The 26,116-nt window shown below is 40.6% G+C and overlaps 1 protein-coding gene across 3 annotated transcripts in view; it reads left to right on the top strand.

Moving 5' to 3' along the window:
- RAP1GDS1 (Rap1 GTPase-GDP dissociation stimulator 1) overlaps nucleotides 1–26,116 on the top strand; it is a 166,872-nt gene that overhangs the window by 118,184 nt on the left and 22,572 nt on the right. For all 3 annotated transcript variants that reach the window (XM_088464422.1, XM_088464423.1, XM_088464424.1), the window contains 2 exons: nucleotides 5,496–5,621; nucleotides 20,068–20,211. In XM_088464422.1, the coding sequence (XP_088320548.1) occupies nucleotides 5,496–5,621; nucleotides 20,068–20,211 (270 nt within the window). The remainder of the gene's footprint in view (nucleotides 1–5,495; nucleotides 5,622–20,067; nucleotides 20,212–26,116) is intronic.

Here is a 26,116-nt window from a genome sequence, read left to right as displayed (position 1 = left end):
GCTTGTTTAGTTGATTTAGAGTCCTTTGTAATTATAGTACATATGCATTGTATGTGACTGTTTGCTAGCTGCTATTGACACAGTCTTTTATTTCTGTCTGTCAATTATAACGATCACAATTTTTTTCACCATCCTTTGGGGTGGAGGTTTTTCTTTGAGTACTTCGCATTCATTTCAGATTTCGTGAAGGCCGTCACATAGCATTGCATGTATTACCTTTATGAACATGTCTAAAGATAAAGGAAAACAGGAGGGGGAGCCCCCTGTGCTGATTTTATGTAAATCATGTACGGCCTATGTGTCCTCTCAGGATGTAAAGGATGATTTGTGTGTTGTCTGTTATAAAGAGCCACCTTACCAGTCCAGTTTACCTGTCTCTGGACAAGAGCCATCTTGGGTATCCTCTTTGTCCCAGGTAATGAAGCGTATTTGTGGATCGTATGGCTGCTCCCACAATGCCTCCTTGGATGGGGTGTCCACAGCATGCCATGTTTGCACCTCCTATGAATTCTTCCTGGAAAGATGTTTCTGACCATTCTAATCAAGAGTATGGCACCATCTAAGAAGACCGGTTGTTACTAAGGACCTAAGCACAAGTTATCTTTTTATCAGTCTGCTCAACATATGGATTCAGATGCATCATCAAAGGAATCAGATGATGCGCAGGGTTTTTCTCTAAGGTCTAGCTCGGGAGGAGGACCATCCGTCCACAGTGGATGTTCCTTCTTTGGTGAGGGTGGTTAAATCAATCCTAGATATTCAGGATGATGAACCAGCTTCATAGTAAGAAGGCTCCAATGTTTAATCACCACTGGAAGGTGGCCCAGACGGAGCTTCCTGTATCTGAACAGCTCACTGAGTTAATGGATGAGGCGTGGGGTAACCCGGATAAACGATTTTATGTGAATAAAATATTAACATTGTTGTACCCTTTCCCAGCTTCTATATGTACCTCCTACTGTGGATGCTCATGTAACGCATTTAATCAGAAATGCTACACTGCCTATTCTGTCAGCATCTTCTCTGAAGGATTCCATAGATAAGAAAATTGAAGCATGTCTTAAGGAAATATTTTCATCATCTGGAGCTGTTACTCGTCCAGCTATGGCTAGAGCCTGGGTAGCCAAAGCTGTTGAAGAATGGATGGAGGCATTGGAAGACTCTCTTCCAGATGCTACCAGAGAACAGATGTATTTCTCCCACATACGGGAAGTGCCTTCCTATCAGGGAGGAGCTGTGGTAGATGCTTGAATTTTAGCTTCTAAAGCATCAGCAGCTTCAGTAGTGGCACGCAGGGCCCTTTGGTTATGATCCTGGAAAGCCGATACAGGATCAAAGAGGGCGCTAGAAGTTTTACCTTTCTATAGTAAGGTACTATTTGGAGCAGAGTTGGATAAAATTATAGATACTCTGGTGGCTTCAAAATCAGCAAGTCTGCCATCTACGGTGACTAAAAAGTCTAAGCTGGTTTCTTTTCAGGGCTTTCGATCTCAGGGACAAGCAAGGGTACAGTCCTCCTCTAGGTCAAGAAACTGTTGATAATATGTCAACTAGTTTTCTCAAAACAACAAGGTGACAAACTGAGAGGTCTGGCCCACCAAGACGTCCAGCTTCTAAACCGGACAACAAACCTTCGGCCTGATGGGGCGGGCCTCCTCCTGGGGCATCCTAGGGTGGAAGGCCGACTTCTTCCGTTTGTGCATTATTGGCATCAAACACCAACAGATGCCTGGGTCCAAGAAGTGGTCTCTCAGGAGTATGCCCTCATTTTCAGGAGGAATCATTCCCAAAAGTTATTTTGCACAGATGCTCCAATAGGATGCAGTCAAGGCCTTGGCTTTTCAGGATGCCATTCATTCCCTGCTACAGGCGGGGGCAATAATCCTGGTTCCTGTGTCGCAACAGGGATAGGGTTATTATTCCAATCTATTTCTGGTTCTGAAACCGAATGGGGCTTTATCGTCCTATACTAAATCCAAAAACCCTCAACAAGTTTATCCATGTACCCAAGTTTCTGATGGAAACTCTCCGGTCAATTATTTTGGCAATGGAGCCAGGGGATTACATGGTTTTCCTGGACATTCAGGATGCATATCTGCAAGTTCTTATACCATCCCGCCAACAATTTTTATGGTTTACTGTCCTGCAGCAGCATTACCAATTTTAGGCTCTACCCTTTGGCCTAGCTACGGCTCCCCGGGTATTTATCAAAATAATTGCAGTCATGATGGCCTGTCTCAGGTGTCAGGGAGTCAGAATTCTGCCATATTGGACGACCTTCTGATATTGGTACAGACTCTCCGGTTGTTTTACAAAGCCATCTTCAACTGACCATAGCCCACTTACGAAAGCACGGCTGGATAATCAATTGGAAGAAATCGTCACTTTCTCCAACACAGCAGATGATATATCTGGGAGCATTGCTGGATTCTCTGGCACAAACTGTGTTTCTGCCAGAGGACCAGATTGGGGGCGCTGTCATTATGAATACGCAAGTGGTAGGATATCCATTCTGTTAGCAATGCAGGTCCTGGGATCAATTGTGCCCACCTTCGACCATGGTGGGGTATGCTCAGCTCCATTCCAGGCCTCTGCAAAAGTTGATTCTCTCCAAGTGGAATGGACAGTACCATCTAATAAGCTCTCAGAGGATCATTCTCACTCCTGTGGTGGCTGAGAAAGGATCACCACAGATGTCAGTCTTCGCAGATGGGGGGGCAGTGACAGGTCATCACACCTTTTAGGGAAGATGGACAAATCAGGAAAGTTATCTGCCAATAAACATTTTGGAACTGCAAGCAGTGTACAAGGCACTATCAATAATGGCACACGACCTGCTCCAGGGCAGGCCGGTCCAGATTCAGGCCGACAATGCGAATTGTGGCCTACCTCAATTATCAGGGAGACACAAGAAGTTACACAGCCATAAAAGAAGTGACAAAGGTTCTGATTTGGGCAAAACGTCATCTTCCAGCAATCTCGCCAACATTCATACCGGGAGTACTCAATTGGGAAGCAGACTTCCTAAATCGCCAGGTCATACATGCCGGAGAGTGCTCTCTCCATCCGGGAGTGTTTCAGCTCCTGGTAAACAAATGGGATCTACCAGAGAGAGATCTCGTGGCCTCATGTCACAACCACAAGGTTACCCTGGTACGGGTACAGGTCCAGAGACCCATCAGCAGCCTTCGTGGACGCACTGGCAGTAAGATGGGACTTCAAGCTTGCGTATCGCTTTCCTCCAATTTCTCTCCTTCCAAGAATTCTCAGGAAATTCAAGCAGGAAGACGGAACAGTAATACTGGTGGCACCGGCTTGGCTCAGATGTCATTGGTTCACAGACATACAGAATCTGTCCATAGACTGTCCGTATCCTCTTCATCTATTGCAGGATCTGCTAACGCAGGGTCCCTGCCGGCATCCAGTTTTACCTCGTCTGGCTTTGATGGCGTGGCTCTTGAATCTTCCATCCTAAGAGCAAAATTTTTTCTAGTTCTCTAATTCAAATGATTCTTAGAGCACGGAAGCCTGCCTCTGCCCGCATCTATTACAGAGTTTGACATTCTTTTGGTCAATGTGTTCGCATAGGAAGTATGATCCTAAGGTGTTAAGGATTTCCAGGGTACTAGCTTTTCTTCAGGCGGGGTTAGACAGCGGTCTCCGCCTGGCCACTTTGCGAGTGCAGATTTCTGCAATCAGTCTGGTTCCAGAGGAAGATTGCCTCATTACCAGATGTTAGAATTTTTTTCCAAGGAGTTCTGCAAATTCAGCCTCCTTTTGTTCCACCGGTAGCAACGTGGGATTTGTCTTTGGTTCTTAAGGGGCTACAAGCTTCCCCATTTGAACCTTTATACTCTGTAGATTTTAAGTGGTTGACCGCGAAGACACTTTCTTCTTGCTATCTCTTCTGCTCACAGAGCCTCTGATTTGGCAGCGCTTTCTTGTCGCTTTCCATTTTTTATTTTTCACCAGGATAACGCTGTTCTTCGTTCAAAGGAGGGTTACCTTCCTAAGGTAGTGCCCTGTTTTCATGTAAATGAAGAAACTGTAGTTGCAGCTTTTCAGGTTCCAGATCTTTCTGTAGGTGAAGCCTCCCTGGATGTAGTTTGTGCTCTCCGTTTCTATGTGGAATGCACAAACTCTGTTAGAAAATCAGATGCTCTTTTTGTAATGTATGGTTTTCACAAACGAAGATGTTCAGCTAATAAGCAGACTCTGGCGAGATGGCTACGCATGACTATCTCTCAGTTGTACACCCAGGCTGATCTCCCTGTCCCAAGCACGGTGACAGCACATTCTTCTCAGTCTGTAGGGCTATCGTGGGCATTTAGTTGTGATGCCTCTGCTGACCAATTGTGCAAAGCAGCCACGTGGTCTGCTGTCCACACTTTTCTTAGGTTCTATGCCTTTGATACTTTTGCCTCCCAGGATGCTTCCTTTGGGCAATGAGTTCTTTCTGGAGCGTCCCCCCACCCTAAGGGAACTGCTTTAGGACATCCTCATGGTATCCCTGTGGACCCTGAAGAAGAAAATTAGGGTTATGGTAGACTTGCCTATATAACTCCTTTTCTTGGAGGTCCATAGGGTCCACAGGAACCCACTCTGACGCACCTGGCTACATGGGTAGTTTTTCTTTTGGTCACAAATTTCCGCATTTTGTGTAAGAGTATTTCTTGTGTACGGTTGCTCTTCTCCTCTTTCCTGCTCCTGCCATGAGGCTTGTTAACTAAACTGAAGGCCTATGGCTAGGTTCGGGGTATTTATGGAGGAGGATCCGATGCATCGTGGTAGCTGAAGCTTTAACTGTTTCGGTGCCTGGATCTTTCCAACCATAATATCCCCATGGTATCCCTGTGGACCTTATGGACCTCGAAGAAAATGAGTTATCTGGGTAAGTCTACCATAACTCTTAATTTTATCCATGTTCCCTTTTCTGGTTGAGCTATTATGTGCTACTCTATACAAGTTGAACAGATATGGCTGTTCGGCACATGGATCCTATGGAGAAAATTTGGAACAATCAACTGATTACACCACACTAGCAAAACGCAGTCAGTGACCGAGCAGGTATTGCTTAGTCATTGGTATGTAGTACTGAACGACATGTGATCAATCTGAGGTTGATCGAAAATGCTAATTGTTTTTGGCCCATTTATGGCCAATTTTCATTTTTTTTATTGATATTTTTTATTTTTATTTTTTTTGAACCATACAGCACAAAACTTGAGCAAAAATAGAATTATATAAATGCGTAAGAGACCGGATGCATCCTACTTAAACACCTGTCAACTAACCAGAGTGGGCTGAATAAACTGTTTTTGGAAGTTCGCATAAAATGACGATTTATCCTAGGAATGTCAATATATGTCTTTATAGAATGCAATATCTGTTTGATTAGTTTTTTTTTTTTTTTTTTAAATCACCAGGTGACCAGTTGTGCATACCTGTGCCTGAATGTTCTGTCTAAACTGCCTTTCTTTTCTTCATATGTTTAGAATCCAGTAAAGAACAGTTTGCTTCTACAAATGTTGCAGATGAACTTGTAAAACTGTTTAAAAAGCAAACAGAACATGAAAAGAGAGAGATGATTTTTGAAGTTCTGGCTCCTCTGGCAGAGAATGGTGAGAATACTTTTAATGTACAATAATTGCTTCTATGCAACTGTTAGTACTGTGTGCTGTAATGTCTTCATGATTGGAGGGTCCCAACTTTCTCTGCATGACTGACCGTTTTTTGTTTTCTTGTCCCATACCTGCTGAGGGTGCTTCAGAGTGCACGCCACTTTCACCCATCTTCCTGCAGTCTTCATACTGTTGCTGCTTCAAACCCAAATAACAAGTTATACATATTAAATAATAAAACTAATACAAAATAAATTGTGTGAACTTGTATATTAAAAATTGTATTTTACGTACTATGCACTATTTATTCAGTGCAATCTAATTCATTGTAACATATAATAAATAACATGTTACAACTACTGTGTTATGACTTGTTTTAGAAGCCAAACTGACCTTTCTGTAGGAAGCAGAGTGCTGTGTTACTGCTGACATCTCTCCAACTGTGACCATTTCTGACAGAGCCTCTTAACACAATAGCAGAAATACAATTTGCAACCAAGCACACTATGATGTACTAATCATTAAGCATCCTGTCTATCCTTCTGTTTTTATGGTGTTGGCTGTACTGAGCTTGACTTGTTTGCTATTTTCCTTTTCAACATCATGGCAGCAATTATATATGGGTTAACTCCTTAGTCAGCTGAGTTAGAGACGGGAAAAGGAAACACCCCCCGGTAAGGTATATAGTTTAACTCCTCTTTCCCTTCTTCAGTATCTTTTTTTTTTTTTTTTCTTCTTCTTGCCTGTCACACGACTGAAGCAATTGTGTGTAGTGTTTTGTTATGTTCTAGCTAAGTGGCTTTCCTTTTCCTGGCAAGTCTGGAAAGTCATCTTAACGGCAACCACAGGACTGTGGTTTATCCCTCTCCTTTCGCTTAAACCGCGTATCCACTAGACGATAAAGTGGTCAATTTGAATGATAACTATATTGTTATTGTTCATGGTCCACAATATTGTCTTGTGGATATGCCGTCAATGACCAGCAATGCGTGCTCCCGCTGGTCGTTGACATCATCTATCATCGCTCGTACTTGCAGGGCAACCTGACGATGTCGTCGGGTTATGCAAGTACGGGGATGAGGGAGAGTGACATCAGTGAATAAATTAAATGGTTAATTTCTGGGGAGTGACAATGCAGGAGTTTGTCACTAACGAAGATTCAAATAACATACAAGGTCAGAAGAGACCCAGATCAATAAACGTGGACAGAGATGATGAACAGCCTAGTCCATCTGGTGACGGTCAGTTTCTTATTGAGCTTGATTGGTCATCTAGCAATGATTCTGGAGAGATGAGGGAAGAACCAAGTTAATTTATCCTTGATGTTGTGAAAATGTTACTGAAACATATTAACAAACCTATGAGGATAGGCGATACCTTAGTCCTGGCTTTTTTCTGAGATGGCCTATTTATGGATTATCTCAGAAAAGGCAGACAGTTTCTAGAACACATGGTTAATAAAAATTGTGTTAATATTTTTCTGAGAGCAGATGTGCAGGCATCAATTAAATTTGAAAGGAATTAAAAGTAAGTATTCCTTTTCAGGAAGAAAAAAGCTTAAAAATGGTGATTAGTACCTAAAATTGCTGCAACTCTAGAAAGTCTGTCTAAAATTATTTAACTAAAAGCTGATCCTTAAGTACCACCAACAGGTCATTTTTGAGAATTTCTTTAATCATGTACAGGTGAGTTAATCTATTTTGCTGGGTCAGTAATTATCCCACCTGCATCCACAGACAGAAATCCATAAAATATGACCTGCTAGTGGTATTTTAGGGATATTGCTTGAGAACCCTTGCACTTAAAAGATGGAGGTCACCTATAGATAGGATAGGAAAATGGAAAGATTCTTTATTTTTTCAGGAACATTAAATCTTCAGTCTTCAGGACGTATAGTCCCTTCCTAATGATGTGCAAGAAAAAATAAATAGAAACTAAGGAGTAACATTGAAATGATTTGTTTTTTGAGGTTTTACTGGATGCAATTACCTTATCATCCAGAAGTTTGTCTATAGCATTGGTTTCCAGGAAAGCCTTGGGTGGCAGACCCAAAGCCAAATAAATTTTAACCATACTTCTACTTGTTGGAAAGTTTTAGTTTGGGAAATAATGTTAAGTCCGTAAATCACAATATCACTGGAGGTAAATCTCATCAATTGATGCAGGATATGAGCTCAAGAAGTGTATCTTCTTCTTGCCAGCCCTTCAGAGATTCGATTTTTTTGCAGTTTGCGGGGACTAGATTTAAGCAGACTTTTTGATCTTCAGTCGTAAGGTGGTTAAGCCAGGCCAATGGCTTCACAATTACTCTCTAGACCAGTGATGGGGAACCTCAGGCCCGGGGGTCGTATAAAGCCTGCAGACTCATTTGGTCTGGCAATCAGAACTTTTTTCTGCTACATTCATCTGGCTAGCAGGGTGCCTAGAATGGCACCCAGCAGCCAGAATATATACAGCAGTGCCACGGTCACATAGCTGCCCTTACAGCACATGCTTTGGGCATTGCTATAATCACCAGCAATTGTAGACCCACCCCTGTGTGATGTCACACAGATGGGACGTGGCCTGTATTGGGGCCGCAAATAATGTTATATATATCAAAATGGCCCACAGCAGGAAAAAAAAACCCTGCTGTAGACCAACTTTCAGGAGTCTTGTTGATGACAGGATTTAGAAGACTAAGTAAACATTGATGCTCACAATTTAAGACCAGTGGGTTCAAATTATCATCAACCAAGGGTGCAAAATAGACTTCCACTATACAGTATACCCAGAAGGAATATCTTTGTGAAATAATTAGTTTTGTCCCTTTCCAGTGGAGCTGGAGGCATTACAGAACAATTTACTCACTATTGTGAAAGAATAAGTTATTCCTCCTGTTACTATGACACAGATGTCTGCACTTAGGTCCTGTGAATATCCGCCTGAGTCGATTTCATCTGTGCGACCTCATCGCCCCCATCCATCCACTTGTGAATGTCATTCAGCTTTTATACCAAAATTCCGGCTCTGACTCTGAGGTTGGAACAGGGTTCCAACCTGGATCAGACCCGGAATTTTCCTGGCGCCGACCAAGGATATTCCTGAGTTGGCTTCATTCACATCGGAGCCGGGTCTGTAGAGACCCGGCTTTTCCGGTGTTGAAGTGGACGCTTGGAGATGACGTCATCTCCAAGCGCCACTGAAGCCAGCCAATTGACAGGCATGCGGCACGATCCAGGTCACCGTGACCCAGATCACGCCATTTACACTGCAGGGTTTCACGGGTTATTCCCGTGTTAAACCCTGCAAGTTACCTGGGTTGGATTGCTGGGTATCTCGAGTTTCTGCTGAGATGCATATGTACTGCCCATTGCTCAAATTTGCATATGCATGTACAGCTGCTAAAAATTGTGGGATCACGCTGCATTGGGGACTTTGTGTTTTTCTGGACACCAGAACGAGGTCTTGTGAATTTATATTTTGATTTTTTTTTTTAAGCAGTAATAAGTAGGCATCTTATAGCATCCTGTGATATTAATCTAGTGTTAGAGGCTCTATGTGCAATTACTTGGGTGTGTTCCATACATTATGGCTGCATTGGAGTTGGAACAAAATTATGAATGTATTATTGGTAATTTGATTTTCTTGAAATACTGTACATGGCAGCCATATATTCCCATGTGTAATATTTGTTTGCGGGACACACTTGTAAGTGTCAACAAAACAAAAGAAAAGGAAGAAACACAGCATATAACCTCCAGGGGTGTTTCTTTTTCCTCTCACTACTCTGCTAATTATAAAGTTAACCCGTACCTCATGTCTGTTCAAGAAGATTACATTTACTATAATATAATTTGACTCTTTAGCTGTGGGAGCAGAATTTAAAGTTTTTTGATGATTCACTTTGGAAATAAAAACTGAAGTCATATGTTAACCCTGAGTAATAAGACACTAAATTAGTTATGGTTTTGAATGCTGAGTTGAAAATTATCTCATCTGTTTCAAGTTGTTGTCTCCTACACTACTACTTGTGGTCCTGTTCCCGAGACCTACCCATGTTACAGTTGTCGATTTTCTATAGGAAATTGTGGGGTTTGTTGAGTGCATGGAGTCTGCTGAAACCAGCACAATTTTACTGTGTGACATTCTTGTCTTCCGTGGTTTTGGACGCTGGATTTAAAGGGACAGTGATATTAAATACAAAACATGCCTGGTTTTGTATTTAAAATGATTACTCCTTGATTTCCATCGGGCAAAGACGCGCTGGCTTTGTAAGCACCACATAGTAAGTGTATCCCCATATCGGAGATGAAGAAGAGTGTTAATGATTACATGTTCGGAAACACTTTGCGTATTGCCATAAATCTTGTCACGAATCTTGGCCTAGTGTGAACTGCGTCTCCAGGATAAGCAAAAAACCACTGATGTTATCAATCCCGTTTTCAAAACTCTGGGTGATTCACATGTCCAGATGGCAACTTAATGCAACTATTTTCATGAATGCAGATCTATCTAAATAATAGACAATGTGATACTACATCTTTTATATCACGTTATGTTAACTTCCCAAAACTAATATACATAATGATTCTTACTAATGTAACTAAAATAGACATACCGACTACTGTACATCTATAGAATTCCAACTACTCCTATTGTGGATAATTGACACTTTGCAAAAGGAAATTACTGCAATATTACAAATAATGCACAGGGAACTTGTTGTTTTTGTATATATAGGTCATTCTGTTTATGCTAATTATATATCTGAGTTGCCATGGCTACTGAAATTTGAATACTTTTCCGACCTCTTATTACTGCAAAATGCATGACAATTTCAGTTTTCTAGCCAGTTGTGCTGATTGAAGTCAGTCAATCACACAGAAATGAGTTGGTAAAACTAACTACAGTGAATAAAAATGGGATGAAACAAATATACATACATAGAAATATGTTAATGCAGCAGAATAATCCAAAAAATGTATAACAATGTAACTTTAGATACTACTTAAACATAAACGCCTAGCAGCTATTGTTAAAGGGCAAAAGCTCAGAATTCCCCTCTTTGACAGTGGGGAGCCTTTGCATTAAGCATATATTAAGAATAGCTGAACAATTGGAAATACTAAGGTATATGGAATGCAAAGGTTATTCCACAGGTGGAAGCTGTTTAATTAAGCAAATAAAATCTATGGTCAGGGTGAAGTATGTAAATGCTGGTTACCTAATATTCTGGATAGCCTATCTGTACGATGTGAGCTACATTAAAGCTACGTTATTGTTCGACTGCATCTGGGAGCAGCTTTAGTGACCTAAACTGCTCAACTTGCAAATGTTTCACAAGCAACATGTGTCTAACATGTCAGAACCTTGAGGGAAAAGCGTCAGTAAACGGTAACAGTGAGCAGTAGTGCACACTCCAGAATCGTGATGTACAGTATGTAATCCTACTGGAAAAGCAGCTGCAGATTAACTAAAGGGGCATACACACCAGACGATATCTTTGAATGATAAGTCAATCATCAAGAATTGCCTGTTCAGACATACGGCAGGATGACTTCACTGAAAGATATCTTTCAAAGATATATTTCAATGTGTACACCCAATATAGTTTGTCCTGCAGCACTACAGAAAGTTCAAGGGTAATCTTTCACCAATATCGTTCAAACAGCATATCGTCACGTGTGTATGCAGCTTAAGTATTTCAAACTATGGTACAGTATGAATCTCCAGTGTCCTAAAAAACAGACTACAGAGAACTCTGGAACAGGATATCCGTTGGTTTGTAGTGCATAAACCACACAACACATCATGTAATCTACACTGGTGACTGCATTGGAGAGAGGTTAAATAGAGTGCGCCAACCTAAAGAAATCTACAGCCCTGAGTCATTGTTTCCAATACTGAAGAGGTCTGTTAGTTTCATAGTATATACTGTAGTCCACTTTTTTGGCATGGTTTGGATGTAGTTTGGGTCAATGTTAATCCCTACTTAATATTAAGGTGACAGTACACCTAATCACAAAGAACTATGGGCCTGATTCAGTACGGATCCCAACTGCAATAGCAATGACGTATGCAGTGTCACTGCGAAGATATGCTAATGTCTGTGACCGCTATGCCATACACAGCCTAACATAAGGACGCTCACCTTACCTTACACACATCAGTAATACTTAGCAAGACTGCAAAACCATCGGTAACGTCGAGTACAATCGCAGCCTCACACACATTTGCACAAGGTCAGACCTTACTCAGGAATTGCTAGCCTCATCGCATACAGTGCAAGCCCAAGCTGCGTATGGCATCGCAATGGCTAATTTATGCACGCTTCTGCAACAGCGTTCAAGCACACTGGCACGCCTTCGTTTTGCCGAACCCAATCAAGTATTTATGGAATATTTTGGAATTATTTGTGAGGTTGCATTTTACACCACCACCATCCACTAGTCAGTTGCCTACCTGCTTAAACATTAAAGCTACTTTTTACTGCCCTCCCTTGGAAAAAATTTCAGCTGTACTTGAATTAAAGTATACTTTCACAATTTTGAGTGCCTACCTGCTTCATCCCTCCAGTGAATGGTGCTGCATCTTTCCTGCACAGTTCCAGACATTAGCACTCAAAAATATCATGATGCATAGTACTGGCCAAATGTGATTTCCCAAAGCCCTATTAAGTAACTTTCTATTGTTTTCCATTTATTGTCTACTACCTAAATGTTTGTGTATGTATATAGAATTTATTTATTATGTACAGGTGGGTCCTCATGCATCTAGCCTGCTTGCGCTTTAAACAGCCCTTCTAGTCGCACCATGATGTGGTATGACTCTGTAGCGCTGAGCTTCTTTTGTACAACTTTTTTCCTTCAAATGTATCTTATTCGCACAACGATGTGAATAGATTGCGCAAGCAGCTTCTGCTGAATAAAATGATATGCGTAGCTGCTTGTGCGAATAAGACACATTTGAATGTAAAAAGTCGCACAAATAGACGCTTGGTGCTGCCAAGTCACATGGAGCTCTCGCGTTGTGTGGCGCAACTTGTAGCGCACGGAGGATAGATCTGCTCATTGATGCAAGTATCTAATTGGCCAATGCATAAAATCATGCAGGCATGGTCAGCTGCTGTTCAGACTAAAAACCACATTGTAGAAGAAATTTGCTCTAAGTTACTGACTGTGTATGTAATGTTGGTGCCAGACTGGGTTGTATGATTATCTCAGAAACTGATGATCTGGGATTTTCACGTACAACGGTCTCTAAAGATTACAGATTTATTTGCAAAACAAAAACCATCCACGGAGCAGCAATTCTGTGTATAGAGAAGTCTTTTTAAAGAGGAAAGCAGAACAGTATGGCAGACTTGTTTAGGTGACTGGAAATTGACAATAACTGAAACAACCAAGTGTTACAAGAGTGGTATGCAGAAGGGGACTCACAGCAAGCCAAACTTCACATTAGATAAGCTACTACAGTAGAAGACCATTCCTTTCCACTAAAAATAGGAAACTGAGGATACAGTGGGCACAGGCTTATCAGAACTCTACAGTAAAAAATTTGGAAAATTTTGTCTCACAAATTTGATTTCTACTGTGACATGCAGAAGGTAGGGTCAAAATTGGTGTAAACAACCTAGATCCATTCTGCATTGTGTCAACGGTTCCGGCTTGTGGTGTAAGGGTGTGGAGCAGTGTTTCCCAACCTCGGTCCTCAAAGCACACTAACAGTCCAGATTTTAGTGACAACCATGCTTGAGCACAGATGGTTAAATTAAAATAACTAAGGTTCTAATTAAGACACCTGTGCTCAAGTATGGCTATCCTTAATACCTGGACTGTTAATCTGCCTAGAGGACTGTGATTGGGAACCCCTGGTGTGAAGAATGCTTTCTTGGCACACATTAGGGTCCCTAATACCAATTGAACATTGCTTAAATACCACAGCTTAACTGACCCAGTGCATCCCTTTATGGCCCTTTTCCACCCATTTTCTAATGCCTATTTCCAGCAGTATAATGCATCATATCACAAAGAACATGTCATCTCAATCTGGTTTCATTAATACTACAATGAGTTCAGCGTACTCCATGTGCTCCACAGTCACCAGGCCTCTAACAAAGAAAGCTCTTTTGGCATGTGATGGAATGTGAGAGTCGTAGCATGAATGTGCAGCTTAGCACATCTGCAGCAACTACATGATACTTTCATGTCAACGTGGACCAGAATCGCTAAGGGATTATTTTTTGCAGCACCTTGTTGAATCCATGTCACAAATAATTCATTTTATTCTTGGGGGGGCAGAAAATACCCTATAAAGTTGCCACTAAATGTGTATTATATATATTGGGCTTATTCACTGTTTTGCAACATGGGACCATGATGGATTTAATTGAAAGTTATTTCCACTAGTCAACACAGAGTACTTGTTGATGTGCTAAAAAAATATGTAATGCACCAATTTGTCAAAATGAATTAGAAACAAAAATCTGAAAACAAGTGTTTGCAATATTATTCACGCCCTTGCTATATCCATACTACATTTCCTGTGAAGTAACCAACTTATTATACCTAGTTTATTGGGGTCCACCTTTGTGCTGGTAAGGTGTGTCACATGATTACAGTATAAATACACCTGTGTCTGCAAGTTCCCCCAGGTAGTTAGTGCATTCCCAATAAAGACTACAAAATGAAGACACCAGAACATTGTAAGCATATCCAGGGCAAGTTCAATGAGATGTACCAGTCAGGAAAAGGGTACAATAATATTTTTAAGGTATTGAATCTGCCACAAAACTCTGTTAAGTCCATCATAACAACATTGGAGAAATTATGAAACAACTGTGACTCAATTTCGAACAGGCCGTCCCCCAAAATGGAATGTCTGGGCGATCAAGGATGTATTAAGGTAGGCCAATTGCTGCTCTAAAGGAGCTACAATCTTCCATGACAGAGATGGGAGTAACTGTGCTTGGGACAATAGCAAGCACGCTTTATAAATCTGAGGTGTATGGGAGGATGGTAAGAAGAAAGCCCTAAGTGCAGCAAACTTGCATCACGTTTGCCCAAAGGCCTGTGGGAGATATGGCCATATGCAGGAAAATACTCAAGGTTTGATGAGACAACAATTGAACTCTATCAGCCATACTTCTAAATGCTATGGTTGGCGCAAACCTAACTTGGCGCATCACAGTGAAAACTCCATCCTTGCTGTGAGAATGGTGGTGGCAGAGTCATGTTATGCGGCAAGGACTGGAAAACTCATAAAAGTAAAGGGGAAAATACACGGAGCAAACTATAGAGAATCCAGGAGAAAAATCTGCTGTAGTATACAAGAGTGCTTGGACTTGGAAGAGAATTGATCTTCCAACATTACAATGACCCAAACCAAACTGCAAAAGCCAAACTGAAGTGTCTTAACAGCAAAATGTCCTTAAATGGCCTAGTGAAATGCCCGGTCTTAATCCAATAGAGCACCAATGGCAACATGTAAAATTGCTGTCCACTAATGATCACTCTCCAATCTGATGGGCTCAAATTCCAGTGTTTAGTTGTGCAAAACTGATAGACACTCACCCAAATAGACTTAGAGCTGTGGTTACTGCCACAGGTGGGAGGGTTTTAGTTCCTAATTAATTTTGACAAAAACTTGGATTCATATTTAGCTGGCACATTATTGTCTGTGTTGATTAGTGGGAATACATTTCTATGATATCCATGGTAGTTCCATGTTCTAACCGCACAAAATGTGAAAGAGCCCACTGGGGTGAATACCTTTTTTGTAGCATGTGTGTGACAATTATAAACTTTAAACTGTATTCACTAAAATATGAGAGTTGTTCAGTGAAGAGGTCTCAAATGTGTGTGTGTGTATATATATGTGTATATATATATATATATATATATATACTCATTTACTTCAGTCCTATAACTTATATTTCTATGTAGACTTCCTTCAATTCTACCCTTTGCTGTCATAATGTTATTAAAAAGAGCTATGAAATTGTAACTGAAATCAAAGGGTCATTTATCAAATGTGCACCTTTTTTCTTTGAAAATGAGAATGTTTGCTTCAAAGTGTTTGTGAATATTGTCATTAGAAATAAATAAAGCTTTTCTGTGGGGGATAAATCTGAAATTCCTAGGCACATTTGGCATCAGACGGGAGCATTGTGTGCATGTCAGCTGTTCTATTTTGGAAAAGCTTTGCAATTTAATATGCACTTGAAGCAACATCTGTTACACAAAATAATCATCCTGACAAGTGACTACCGCTGGAAGGTTGATGTTTATTTAAGGCAGCATGTGGGTGTTGCATTGAAATACATATCTGTAATCTACATAATAACATTTGATGCTGTGTTGTATGTAAAGTTTTGGCATAACCTTTTCCTTTATAACATAATATCAAACTTTTATTACTTATGCAGGCAATGTAATGGTTGTGAGCAATAGGTAACCTTTCACAAACACCCATCAGCCGTAACATTGAAACCACTGAAAGGTGAAGGGAACAACATTGATTATCTCATTAAAATGTAATCTCTCAAGGGGTGGGATATATAAGGCAGAAAGTGAACAGTCTGCTCTTGAAGTTGATGTGTTGGAAGCAGGAAAAATGGGCAAGTTGTGATGGGTAGAACACTGGGTAGAACATCTCCAAAACAGCATGTCCTATGGGGTATTCCCAGTATGCAGTGGTTAGTACCTACCAAAAATGATCTAAGGAAGGACAGCTGATGAACCAGCGACAGGGTCACGGTAGCCCAAGGCTCATTGATCCTCATGTGGAGTGAAGGCTAGCCCATATGGTCCTATCCCACAGAAGAGCTACTATAGCACAAATTATTGAAAAAGTTAATGCTGTCTATGATAGAAAGTTATAACCAAAAGAAACGGAGACTACTAACTTGGGTGCACATATTTGAATATTATAAAATGAATATTAAAATGTACTTTATTATTCAATGCAATATAAAACTTTATGTACATATAGTTTGTATCTATAAAGATCTAACGCATATAATATATACTAATTTGTATTCATAAGTTTTAGATCTATGTGCAGATGTGTCCTCATTTAGTGTTGCTCAAGTCGCGGCAAATAGCCCCACTAGACGAGCCAGATCCTGTGCAACTCTGCTTGTGCCGAGACTGGCGTGGAAAAAAAGCCACAGCCTCTGCATTGTAGCATTTTGTATACAGATTCAGACACAGATATACTAGTGCATATAAAATTAATCATTGCAGTCTTGTAAAGCTGTTTGTTTTTTCGGATGGAAAAGATGCCTTGGCGCATGCCGTGTCGTATGTGAACTGGTGCGCCAAGAAGAGTGGTGTGGCGCAACTGCAGCAATATTGTACTAGGACACTTCTGTAAATACCGTACTCAGACTTTACAACAGAAGCAGCAGACTAACAAGGGGAAGGTGAAGTTGTCCTGTGGTTTGTGGTACTAGAACGTTACCAGCAGATCCTTTCGCTTGTGGCAAATTGTGAGGTGGAACAGCCGTGGATCGGACTTGACACATATCAAAGATGCTCAACTGGATTGAGGTCTGGTGAATTTTTGAACAATCCGTGCAGTAAAGCAGGGCACATTATCCTATTGAAAGAGGCCACTTCCATGAAAATGTAATGCTGCCTTGAAAGGATTTACCTGGATGGCAAATTAGGTTTAGGTTGGATGGTGCACATCAATTTAATGACCACATGAATGATTGGACCCAGGATTTCCAAGCAGAAAATTACCCAAAGCATATCTCAAATGTAAACAACACACATGTACCTGAGGGTTTAGTATATTCTGTTGACATTATCTATCTCGTCATTCATAATGTAGAAATAAGAATGTCAACATAATGATCATGTCGACACTGATTGAATGTCGACATGGTCATAATGTCGACAATGCATTTCTAAGGTAACCCTAATAGCAATGTTGGCATTTTAACTATGTTGACAATATGACTGTCAACATGCTGACTTAACTGTCCACATAATACAACAGAAAAAAGGTTCCATTGGACCAGATGCCCTTGCATTGATCCAGGGTCCAGTTCCGACTTTTGTGTGTTCATTGTAGGCACCTTTGTTGGTGGGGGCACTCTCATTGCTTGCAAGCTACGCAGCCCCACACATGGCAAGTCGATGCACTGTATATTGTAACACATTACTTCCGTCGTTGGCTTTAAAGTTTTCTGCAAATTATACCATAGTAGCCCTTCTCTTGGTTTGTACCAGACGGGATAGCCTTCATTGACATCTTGCATTTGTGGCTTGGCCGGCCAACATCCTGACATTTTGTGGCTTTAATCTTTCTCAGACCAATGTCAGTAGGTATTCCCCACGGCTGACTTTGATATCCCACAAGCTTTGCCTTTTTAGAAATGCTTTGACCCAGTCATCTGACCTTAATGATTTGGTCCTTTAATCAAAGTAACCTGGGTGTTTACACAGACAAATATCTAATGTATTCAACAGTTTGACTACCTGACCTTGACATGCGCTGGTGTTACGAGATAGCTGAAGTCATGCACTTTGTATTGGAGTGGTCATAATGTTTTTTCTCATAGATACATAGCTTAATTGCTTGGTAAAAGACTGCATCTTGAAATACAAACCAGACATCAGCAGCAAAGGACTCTTCTAAAACAGAGTTTTAATTTGAAACCTTGAAGCTTATCTGTGAAATGCATATCCTAGATTTTTGTTTTCAGATTTTAAAGGCTATACAATCACGTGCAATCATTTTACATTTTCCTTTGCATTGAAGCAAGATGTATTCATGAATAATTGCATAGACTAAGTGTTTACCATTTTTCATTATTCTTCATGCTGTGTTTGATGTGTTGTGGTGCACAGAAGCCGGTGACTGTATAGTTTATTATGATGTATGGAATTGAGAATTGTACGGTGTTCTTTATTTCTGATCAAATACTCATGGGAACATCAGCAAGGGTTAATTGTTCCTCATTTAAAATACACTGTTTGTACTTGTACATGAAACACACTTGCATACCATTTTGCAGTACAGGTTGAGTCTCTCATATCCAAATATTCCGAAATACGGAATTATTTTGGCATGACTGAGAAAATTAAACTTTTGATTTTTGGTGGTTCAATGTACACAAATTTTGTCAAAAGCGCAAATTATTAAAAATAATGTATTAAATTACCTTTAGGCTGTGTGTATAAGGTGTATATGAAACTGGATACAATCGGGAAACCGGCTGACGTGATCCCGACAGCCGGCTTCCCGACTGCTTTATCCCGGTGTGGGACAGGCGTCTATATCTAGACCCCTGTCATTTTCCCGACCTTGGGAGACAGGCGCCCGGCATCCCGATCGAAGGGATGCCGGGCGCCGCGAGTGGACAGTCGTGGGGGGGGAGGGCTAGGTTTAGGGCACCCGGGGGCACTTGGGGTCAGGCACCCCCCTGGGAGGGCTAGGGTTAGGCACCCCCCCGGGAGGGCTAGGGTTAGGCACCCCCGGGGGGACTTAGGTTTAGGCAGCGGGGAAGGGGGGTGGTTAGGGTTAGGCACTTACAGGGGGGATTAGGGTTAGGCACTTACAGGGGGGATTAGGGTTAGGCACTTGAGGGGGAGGTTAGAGTTAGGCACCCCTAAGGAGGGTTAGGGGGGTTAGGTTAGTATATACTTACCTGAGGACGATCGGGATTTCAAGCACTGTCGGATTGCCGCTGCCGGGAATCCATTCCATATGAAACATAAATGAATTTTATGTATGTACACAAACTTTCTTTGAGCCACAAAATGATTGAAAATATTGTATAAAATTACCTGCAGGCTGTGTGTATAAGGTGTATATAGCACATAAATGCATTCTTTGTGTATATTGAGGTCCCATTCCTAAAATATTTCATTATGATATGCAAATATTCCAAAATACGGAATATTCCGTTATCCAAAATACCCCTGGTCCCAAGCATTTTGGATATGGGAGACTCAACCTGTAGTAGAATTGTATTTCATTTTCAAGTAATACCCTTCACACCAAGTTCCACTGCTCTTCGATCCGGGTCGGTCGCATTTCTCACTGCACCCATGTGCAGTGGAACTCTTTAGCTGGAGCTTGGAGATTACATCATCCTGATCCGACCTGGGTTATCCGCTTACACTGCCTTTTAACCCAGGACCTAAACCCCTTGTCCAACCTTGCTTGCCTCCCGGGTTGGATTTTATGGTCACTGGACCAGGTTATTTTTTTGGGAGCCATTTCCACTGAGGCCCGACCTGGGTTGACTCAGCAATAACCCGAGTTTTTCACTCAGTGCAAAAGGGGTATAACTGAAAAGTCGTGGTTATTAAACTGCAGATTTTACTGCTAAAATGCATTATTCACATTTATACTGTAAGATGGAATATCCAAGTAGATATAGTTCATTATAAACATAAATATATTATTTGTGTCTTATATATTGACGTATACTGACTGTGTTTTCTAGATGCTATTAAACTTCAGCTAGTGGAGGCTGGCTTGGTGGAATGCTTACTTGACATAGTCCATTTAACTGTAAACAGCGAAAAGGATGATGACATTGCAGAGCTGAAAACTGCCTCTGATCTTATGGTGCTTCTACTTTTAGGAGGTAAGTACCATGCAATCATTCTGTTTTTTGGATCACACTATTGATTAAGGTTTTATTTTTATTTTGTTCTCAGTCACTGCATTTTTAGCAGGATGTAGACTTGTGCTGACACAGAACATCACCCAGACCTGATTTGGCCAGTTGGGACCACCTCAGGGAAGGGCAGTTTTTTTTTGTTTGTTTTTTTAAGTTGACTTCTGTGTTTATCTAATCACTAGTAAGTGTATATGTGAAGTAAAATGTAATTATTGGTGCATAGTAAGATTTAACTAATAAGCCTATTTGCAAAGGTATATGTCATCTTTGAGGTATTTCTTAATGTTAAGGTTTATTAACAGTCAGAAACCAAAGAATGAGGACCATGGTATACAGCATAATTATAATAAATATATAACATTCAATTCAATTAAAAACTTTGCAATTTATAAAAAAAATTTGATCTTCGATATGATGAATACTGAGGCTGTAGAGCACTTAGTTTTATACAGCATACCAATTTGTGGAACATGCGGTGATACAGAGGGCACCGGAAACACTACTTGGTACTGGTCTTTACTTAAATACTACACTCTCTCTCTGGCATTATATATAATGTGTGTCTGGCCGCATTCCAGAGCAAAACAATGTACGGTTTCCGGTGCCCTTCATATCACCGCTAACACTGCGAGAACAGTGCAGTAGAACAGGGATGTGGTGGCGGCAGCACCCTGGGATGAATAGTGACGCATTAACGTTTCAGGTCATTTAGTTCTTTCCTCAGGGATACAATGATAAAGAAAAGCACTGACTTTAAAGTAGTTTTCACCCATGTGCTAGACATTGCGCCAGCTGGAAATAGACACAGCTGAACGATGTCATAACTAAGTGCCCATCACCAAGGAAACAGAAAAATAATACTACTGTGAGTAAAGGCATCAGAAAGCCACTAAAGATCACAATGATTATACACATGATGAACAATCTGAAATATAAAAAAATCTGTACATGTGCATTCCATACGAGGAGGAAATAGCCGCCATAACATATTTCCTTACCATGTAGTACATTCAAATAAGTAAGGAATTTATTCCCATGTTTTATATTGCATGTGGACAAAGGGAGCTCAGCAGGTATATTTATTGACATGCATGGAATAACTTCTGGTTGAACTTCCCACAAGGCTATATTCAGTGGATTGAACCAATTGAGATACCCTACTGATCAAATGGGACTTGTTTTTAATTTATGGAGTCCTGATTATTAGCCTTGAGGTCTTTACTAATTTTACTATGGAATATGTTATATGAATATATATATTTTTTATCTTCATTTTATATCATTCTTTAATTTTTTTATATGATTCTGTGCAGCGATTGGACTACTGTGGAGTACACAGTATAAGAACATATATATATATATATATATATATATATATATATATATATATATATATATATATATATATATATATATATATATATATATATATATATATATATATATTTTTTTTTTTTTTTTTTTTTTTTTATTATTATTATTTTTTTTTTTAAATCAAGTGTATTTATTGATTTTCTTGTACAAAAAAATAGAGATTACAGATACAAATATATGTATATGAGCAGTGTGTCCTATCACATTAAAATAGATATACAAAATAATCAAATGGCAATCCAACATTAGATTCAACAGTGAATAATTACAGTATAAGTTATGACAATTCAGAAAAATAGAATATAAATCCAACAGTAATAATGATGTTGGTTAGAATAAAGAGAGCACTGGCTGGTGGAGGTGCAAAAACAACAATAAAAAAAAAAAAAGTAGCAGAAATTCTTAAGCAGAACTGATAAAGGAAGTGAAAAGAGCAGACTTGCCTTATGAACAATATCTTATTAATTTTATTTTACGTAGTTACACTTTTGATACATAAAACGTTCATGAGAAACTGTTAAGTTTACTAAAGCCACCCAGGAGATGAAAGTAGGGGAGGTATCATCCACGTTCGGGCAATACACACCCGAGCTAATGTTAAAAGATTAATGACATACAGACGATGGGGAACAGTGAGGTTTTCCTCCAGATCCATACCAAACAGACAGGTACTGTACATGGGGTCAATAAAGAAATCTGAACACCAGTACTCCGCACACAATCAACCACCCTAGATCAGAATAAAGCAACTCGAGGACAGGCCCAGAGAAGATGCTAGAAATCAGCAGAAGAGTCAGTACATTTAAGACAAGAATCCGTAGTGGAACCACTAAACTCACAATGCTTAAGTGGTGTCCAGTATACTTTATTCAAAATATATAATTGAATCTACTGAAACCTAACATAAGCCATGGTGTCCAGCGGAGAACCCAGAAGGACCTTCCAATCATCATCAGATAAAGTACATAAATTATGATCCCAGTGAGTTCTAAGCCTATTCAAACCCTCTACTCCTCTGGATGACAAAACAGAGGAATAGGCTACAGAAATGGATCTCCTAGTCGGTAAAGTATGCACCAGTAGACATACTTGCGTTTCAGATATATTAGGGACAGTTCTCCACTGTGCAGAGTTCATGTCGGAGTTGAAGATATCTGTAAAAAAAATGGGCTGGAAGACCATAAGTAGAGGACAAATACGTAAATTAATGAAGAACCCCATCTTGATACAATTGGCCCATAGCAACCACCTCATATGACCGCAAAGCCGAGCTACCCAACAACCGCCCCAGTTCTGGAAAAGCAAATTACCCCAAAACCATAGAGCATACATCAATCATAAGTTCACCAATTTTTTTTTCTATAGCAAACCAAGTTATACGAGCCTATCTTAGTAAAGGTGGGCAGCGAGAGAACGGGGTTTGAGCCAACAAAAACTGTAGGGGAATTTCAATCATGGCCTTTTAAGGAGAACCAGTGGAAGATCCCCCAATCCAAAGGGGTGAACCACTCTAACTGAGCAGCGAGGTAATAAAGGTGCATATCAGGCAATGCCCACCCCTCGAGGCCTACAAAGGATCTTTTAAGCTATACGTGATCTTTTATTTACCCAAACAAAGGAAGTAATGGAGCTAGAAATTGCCTTTAACTTGGATAAGGGGATGCACACAGGGGAGTTATGTAATATATGTAATAGGTGCTCTATCATGCTGGAAAAGGCATTGTTCATCACCAAACTGTTCTTGGATGGTTGGTAGAAGTTACTCTTGAAGGATGTTTTGATTACCATTTTTTATTCATGACTGTGTTCTTAGGCAAAATTGTAAGTGAGCCTACTCCCTTGGCTGAGAAGCAACCCCACACCTGAATGGTCTCAGGATGCTTTACTGTGGCATGACATAGGACAAAGACTTTTGTAGGATGGCCTGGTGTCAAGAAGGGCAGCAAAGAAGCCACTTCTATCCAGGAAAAACATCAGGGACAGACTGATATTATGCAAAATGTACAGGGATTGGACTGCTGCGGACTGGGGCAAAGTTATTTTCTCTGATGAATCCCCTTTTAGATTGTTTGAGGCATCTGGAAAAACGCTTGTCCGGAGAAGGAATGGTGAGCGCTACCATCAGTCCTGTGACATGCCGAAAGTAAAGCATTCTGAGACCATTCATGTGTGGGGTTGCTTCTTAGCCAAGAGAGTGGGCTCACTCACAATTTTGCCTAAGAACACAGCCATGAATAAAGGAGGGTACCAAAACATCCTCCAAGAGCAACTTCTCCCAACCATCCATGAACAGTTTGGTGATGAACAATGCCTTTTCCAGCATGATGGAGCACCTTGTCATAAGGCAAAAGTGATAACTAAGTGGCTCGGGGAACAAAACATCGACATTTTGGGTCTATGGCCAGGAAGCTTCCCAGACCTTAATCCCATTGAGAACTTGTGGTCAATCCTCAAGAGGCGGATGGACAAACAAAAACCCACAAATTCTAACAAACTCCAAGCATTGATTAGGCAAGAATGGGTGGCCATCAGTCAGTATGTGGCCCTGAAGTTGATTGACAGAATGCCAGGGCAAATTGCAGAGGTCTTGAAAAAGAAGGGTCAACACTGCAAATATTGACTCTGCATAAACTACATAAGCCTTTTATACTTATGAAATGCTTTTAACTTTACTTCAGAATACCACAGTAAATCTGACAAAAAGATCTAAAAACACTGAAGCAGCAAACTTTGTGAAAGCCAGTTCTTGTGTCATTCTCAAAACTTTTGGCCATGGCTGTACAATTACTTGTAGAAAGAAAAAGCGGTAAAAATAAAATTATACAAAATAACAAACTCGAACAACCCAAACCAACCACCATACCTACCCCAACACAGGTATACCTAGAACCCAAAGTAGAAACTAAACCCCTAAACTAATTCAACCCACTGTAGAAAGCAAAGTAAAAAATTAGGCAGCTAAACCCGTAATTGTAGGAACATGGTGTCCCCAGCCTAAGTAAATATCCCTAATGAGGAACTTCCAATATTAAAAAAAAAAAATGTTTAAAGCCAGACAATAACAGAGAGAAAGGGTAGCTAAACCCAGAAGCTAGAAAACAGATTATCTCAACATGGAAGTATTGGGACCAAAAGGTAAACTATCCAAAAAATACATTAAGCATGTATGTACCTGAATCACAGAAAAACATATAACAGAGAGAGCTATTATAGAGCCAAAATGACATCAAAATTAACCGTATCAAAGCAGAATGAAGAAGGATAACACATAAACAACAAATATGCCACGGCAAACATTTGAGCAAAAGTATAACTTGAGAAACATGTAAGGCATAATACTCAAGTGTGAGAAAGTCTTTCAGGGCAAAGCGCCAGCATTCAGTTCCTGCTGATTGATCCATGTCGAGGCCTCACATGGGGAGTCGAAGAAGTGAGTGCGGCCCCCAGCCACAACCCGGAGCTGGGCAGGGAATAGCATGGAATAAGGGAGCTGAAGATCCCGTAGGCGGCGCTTCATCTGTTAAAACTGGGAACAAGATTTTTGGACCTCCGCTGAAAAGTCCTGAAATACCACACCATGGTGTCATGAACTTTATAGTGGAGAATTTTAACAATAAGAGTCTGAGGTTGTGCTCCAGGTAGAAGAGGGTGCGTAGGAATACGGTGGGCCAGTTCAATTACGAATTGTGGAGTAAAAGAATCCTTACCAAACACACTTAGCAGCCAGGATTTTAATAATTGTTCTGGATTTACACCCTCTGCTTTTTCAGGAAGGCCCATAATCGAACGTTGTTCCTCCGAAGATGACCCTCAATATCAATTTCTGCTGAAATACCAATACCTGAGAGGCCATTGTTCCAGGAACGAGAGTACTAGAATCCTCAAGGGTAGAAATACGATTCTCCATCTCCCCAATTCTCTCTCTCATTTTCTGCATATCTTGCCTAATAAGGGATATATCAATATGGACCTCTGTCACCCTGTCCGCCAAATGTTTCTCAGAATCTGTGATGGCCTGCAGAAGCTGATCCATATTGACTTTGTTGGAGACAGCCATAGCAGAAGGAGCGTAACTAGAAGGAGACTGAGGTGTAGGCGAAGCAGGAGCTTAAGTTTCTCAGGCAAACTTTGCCTATTTAGCTGCAGCAGAGGAGTGAGATTTTTGCACCATCAGCATAAACTATGAGGAGACAGGATATAATACTGAATTGCTCACCACTCTAGAGAAATTCCGTATCTGATAAGCATGGTATCCTAAAATGGCAGCTGGACGTCCGTGAATTGGAGAACAGCACTAAATGAAAGCTGCAGCAGGAATCCAGGCCAAGCAGGCATAACAGAACCCACTTCACACAGGGTGTTGAGACTACAGGGAGTAAAGAGCACAACAGCACAGTCTTTAGTGAAATTACTATATGCTGGAGCTGGGGGCAGAATGGCACCACAGGGTCAGCTCCCCAATCAACTGGAAGGAATACTTAGGAATCGGGCAGCA

Source organism: Taudactylus pleione, unplaced genomic scaffold (genome assembly GCF_031769625.1).
Source record: "Taudactylus pleione unplaced genomic scaffold, aTauple2 ptg000055l, whole genome shotgun sequence".
Classification (NCBI taxonomy): Eukaryota; Metazoa; Chordata; class Amphibia; order Anura; family Myobatrachidae; genus Taudactylus; species Taudactylus pleione.
Note: the sequence above shows the minus strand (reverse complement) of the source record. Positions and strands in the feature narration are given on the sequence as shown.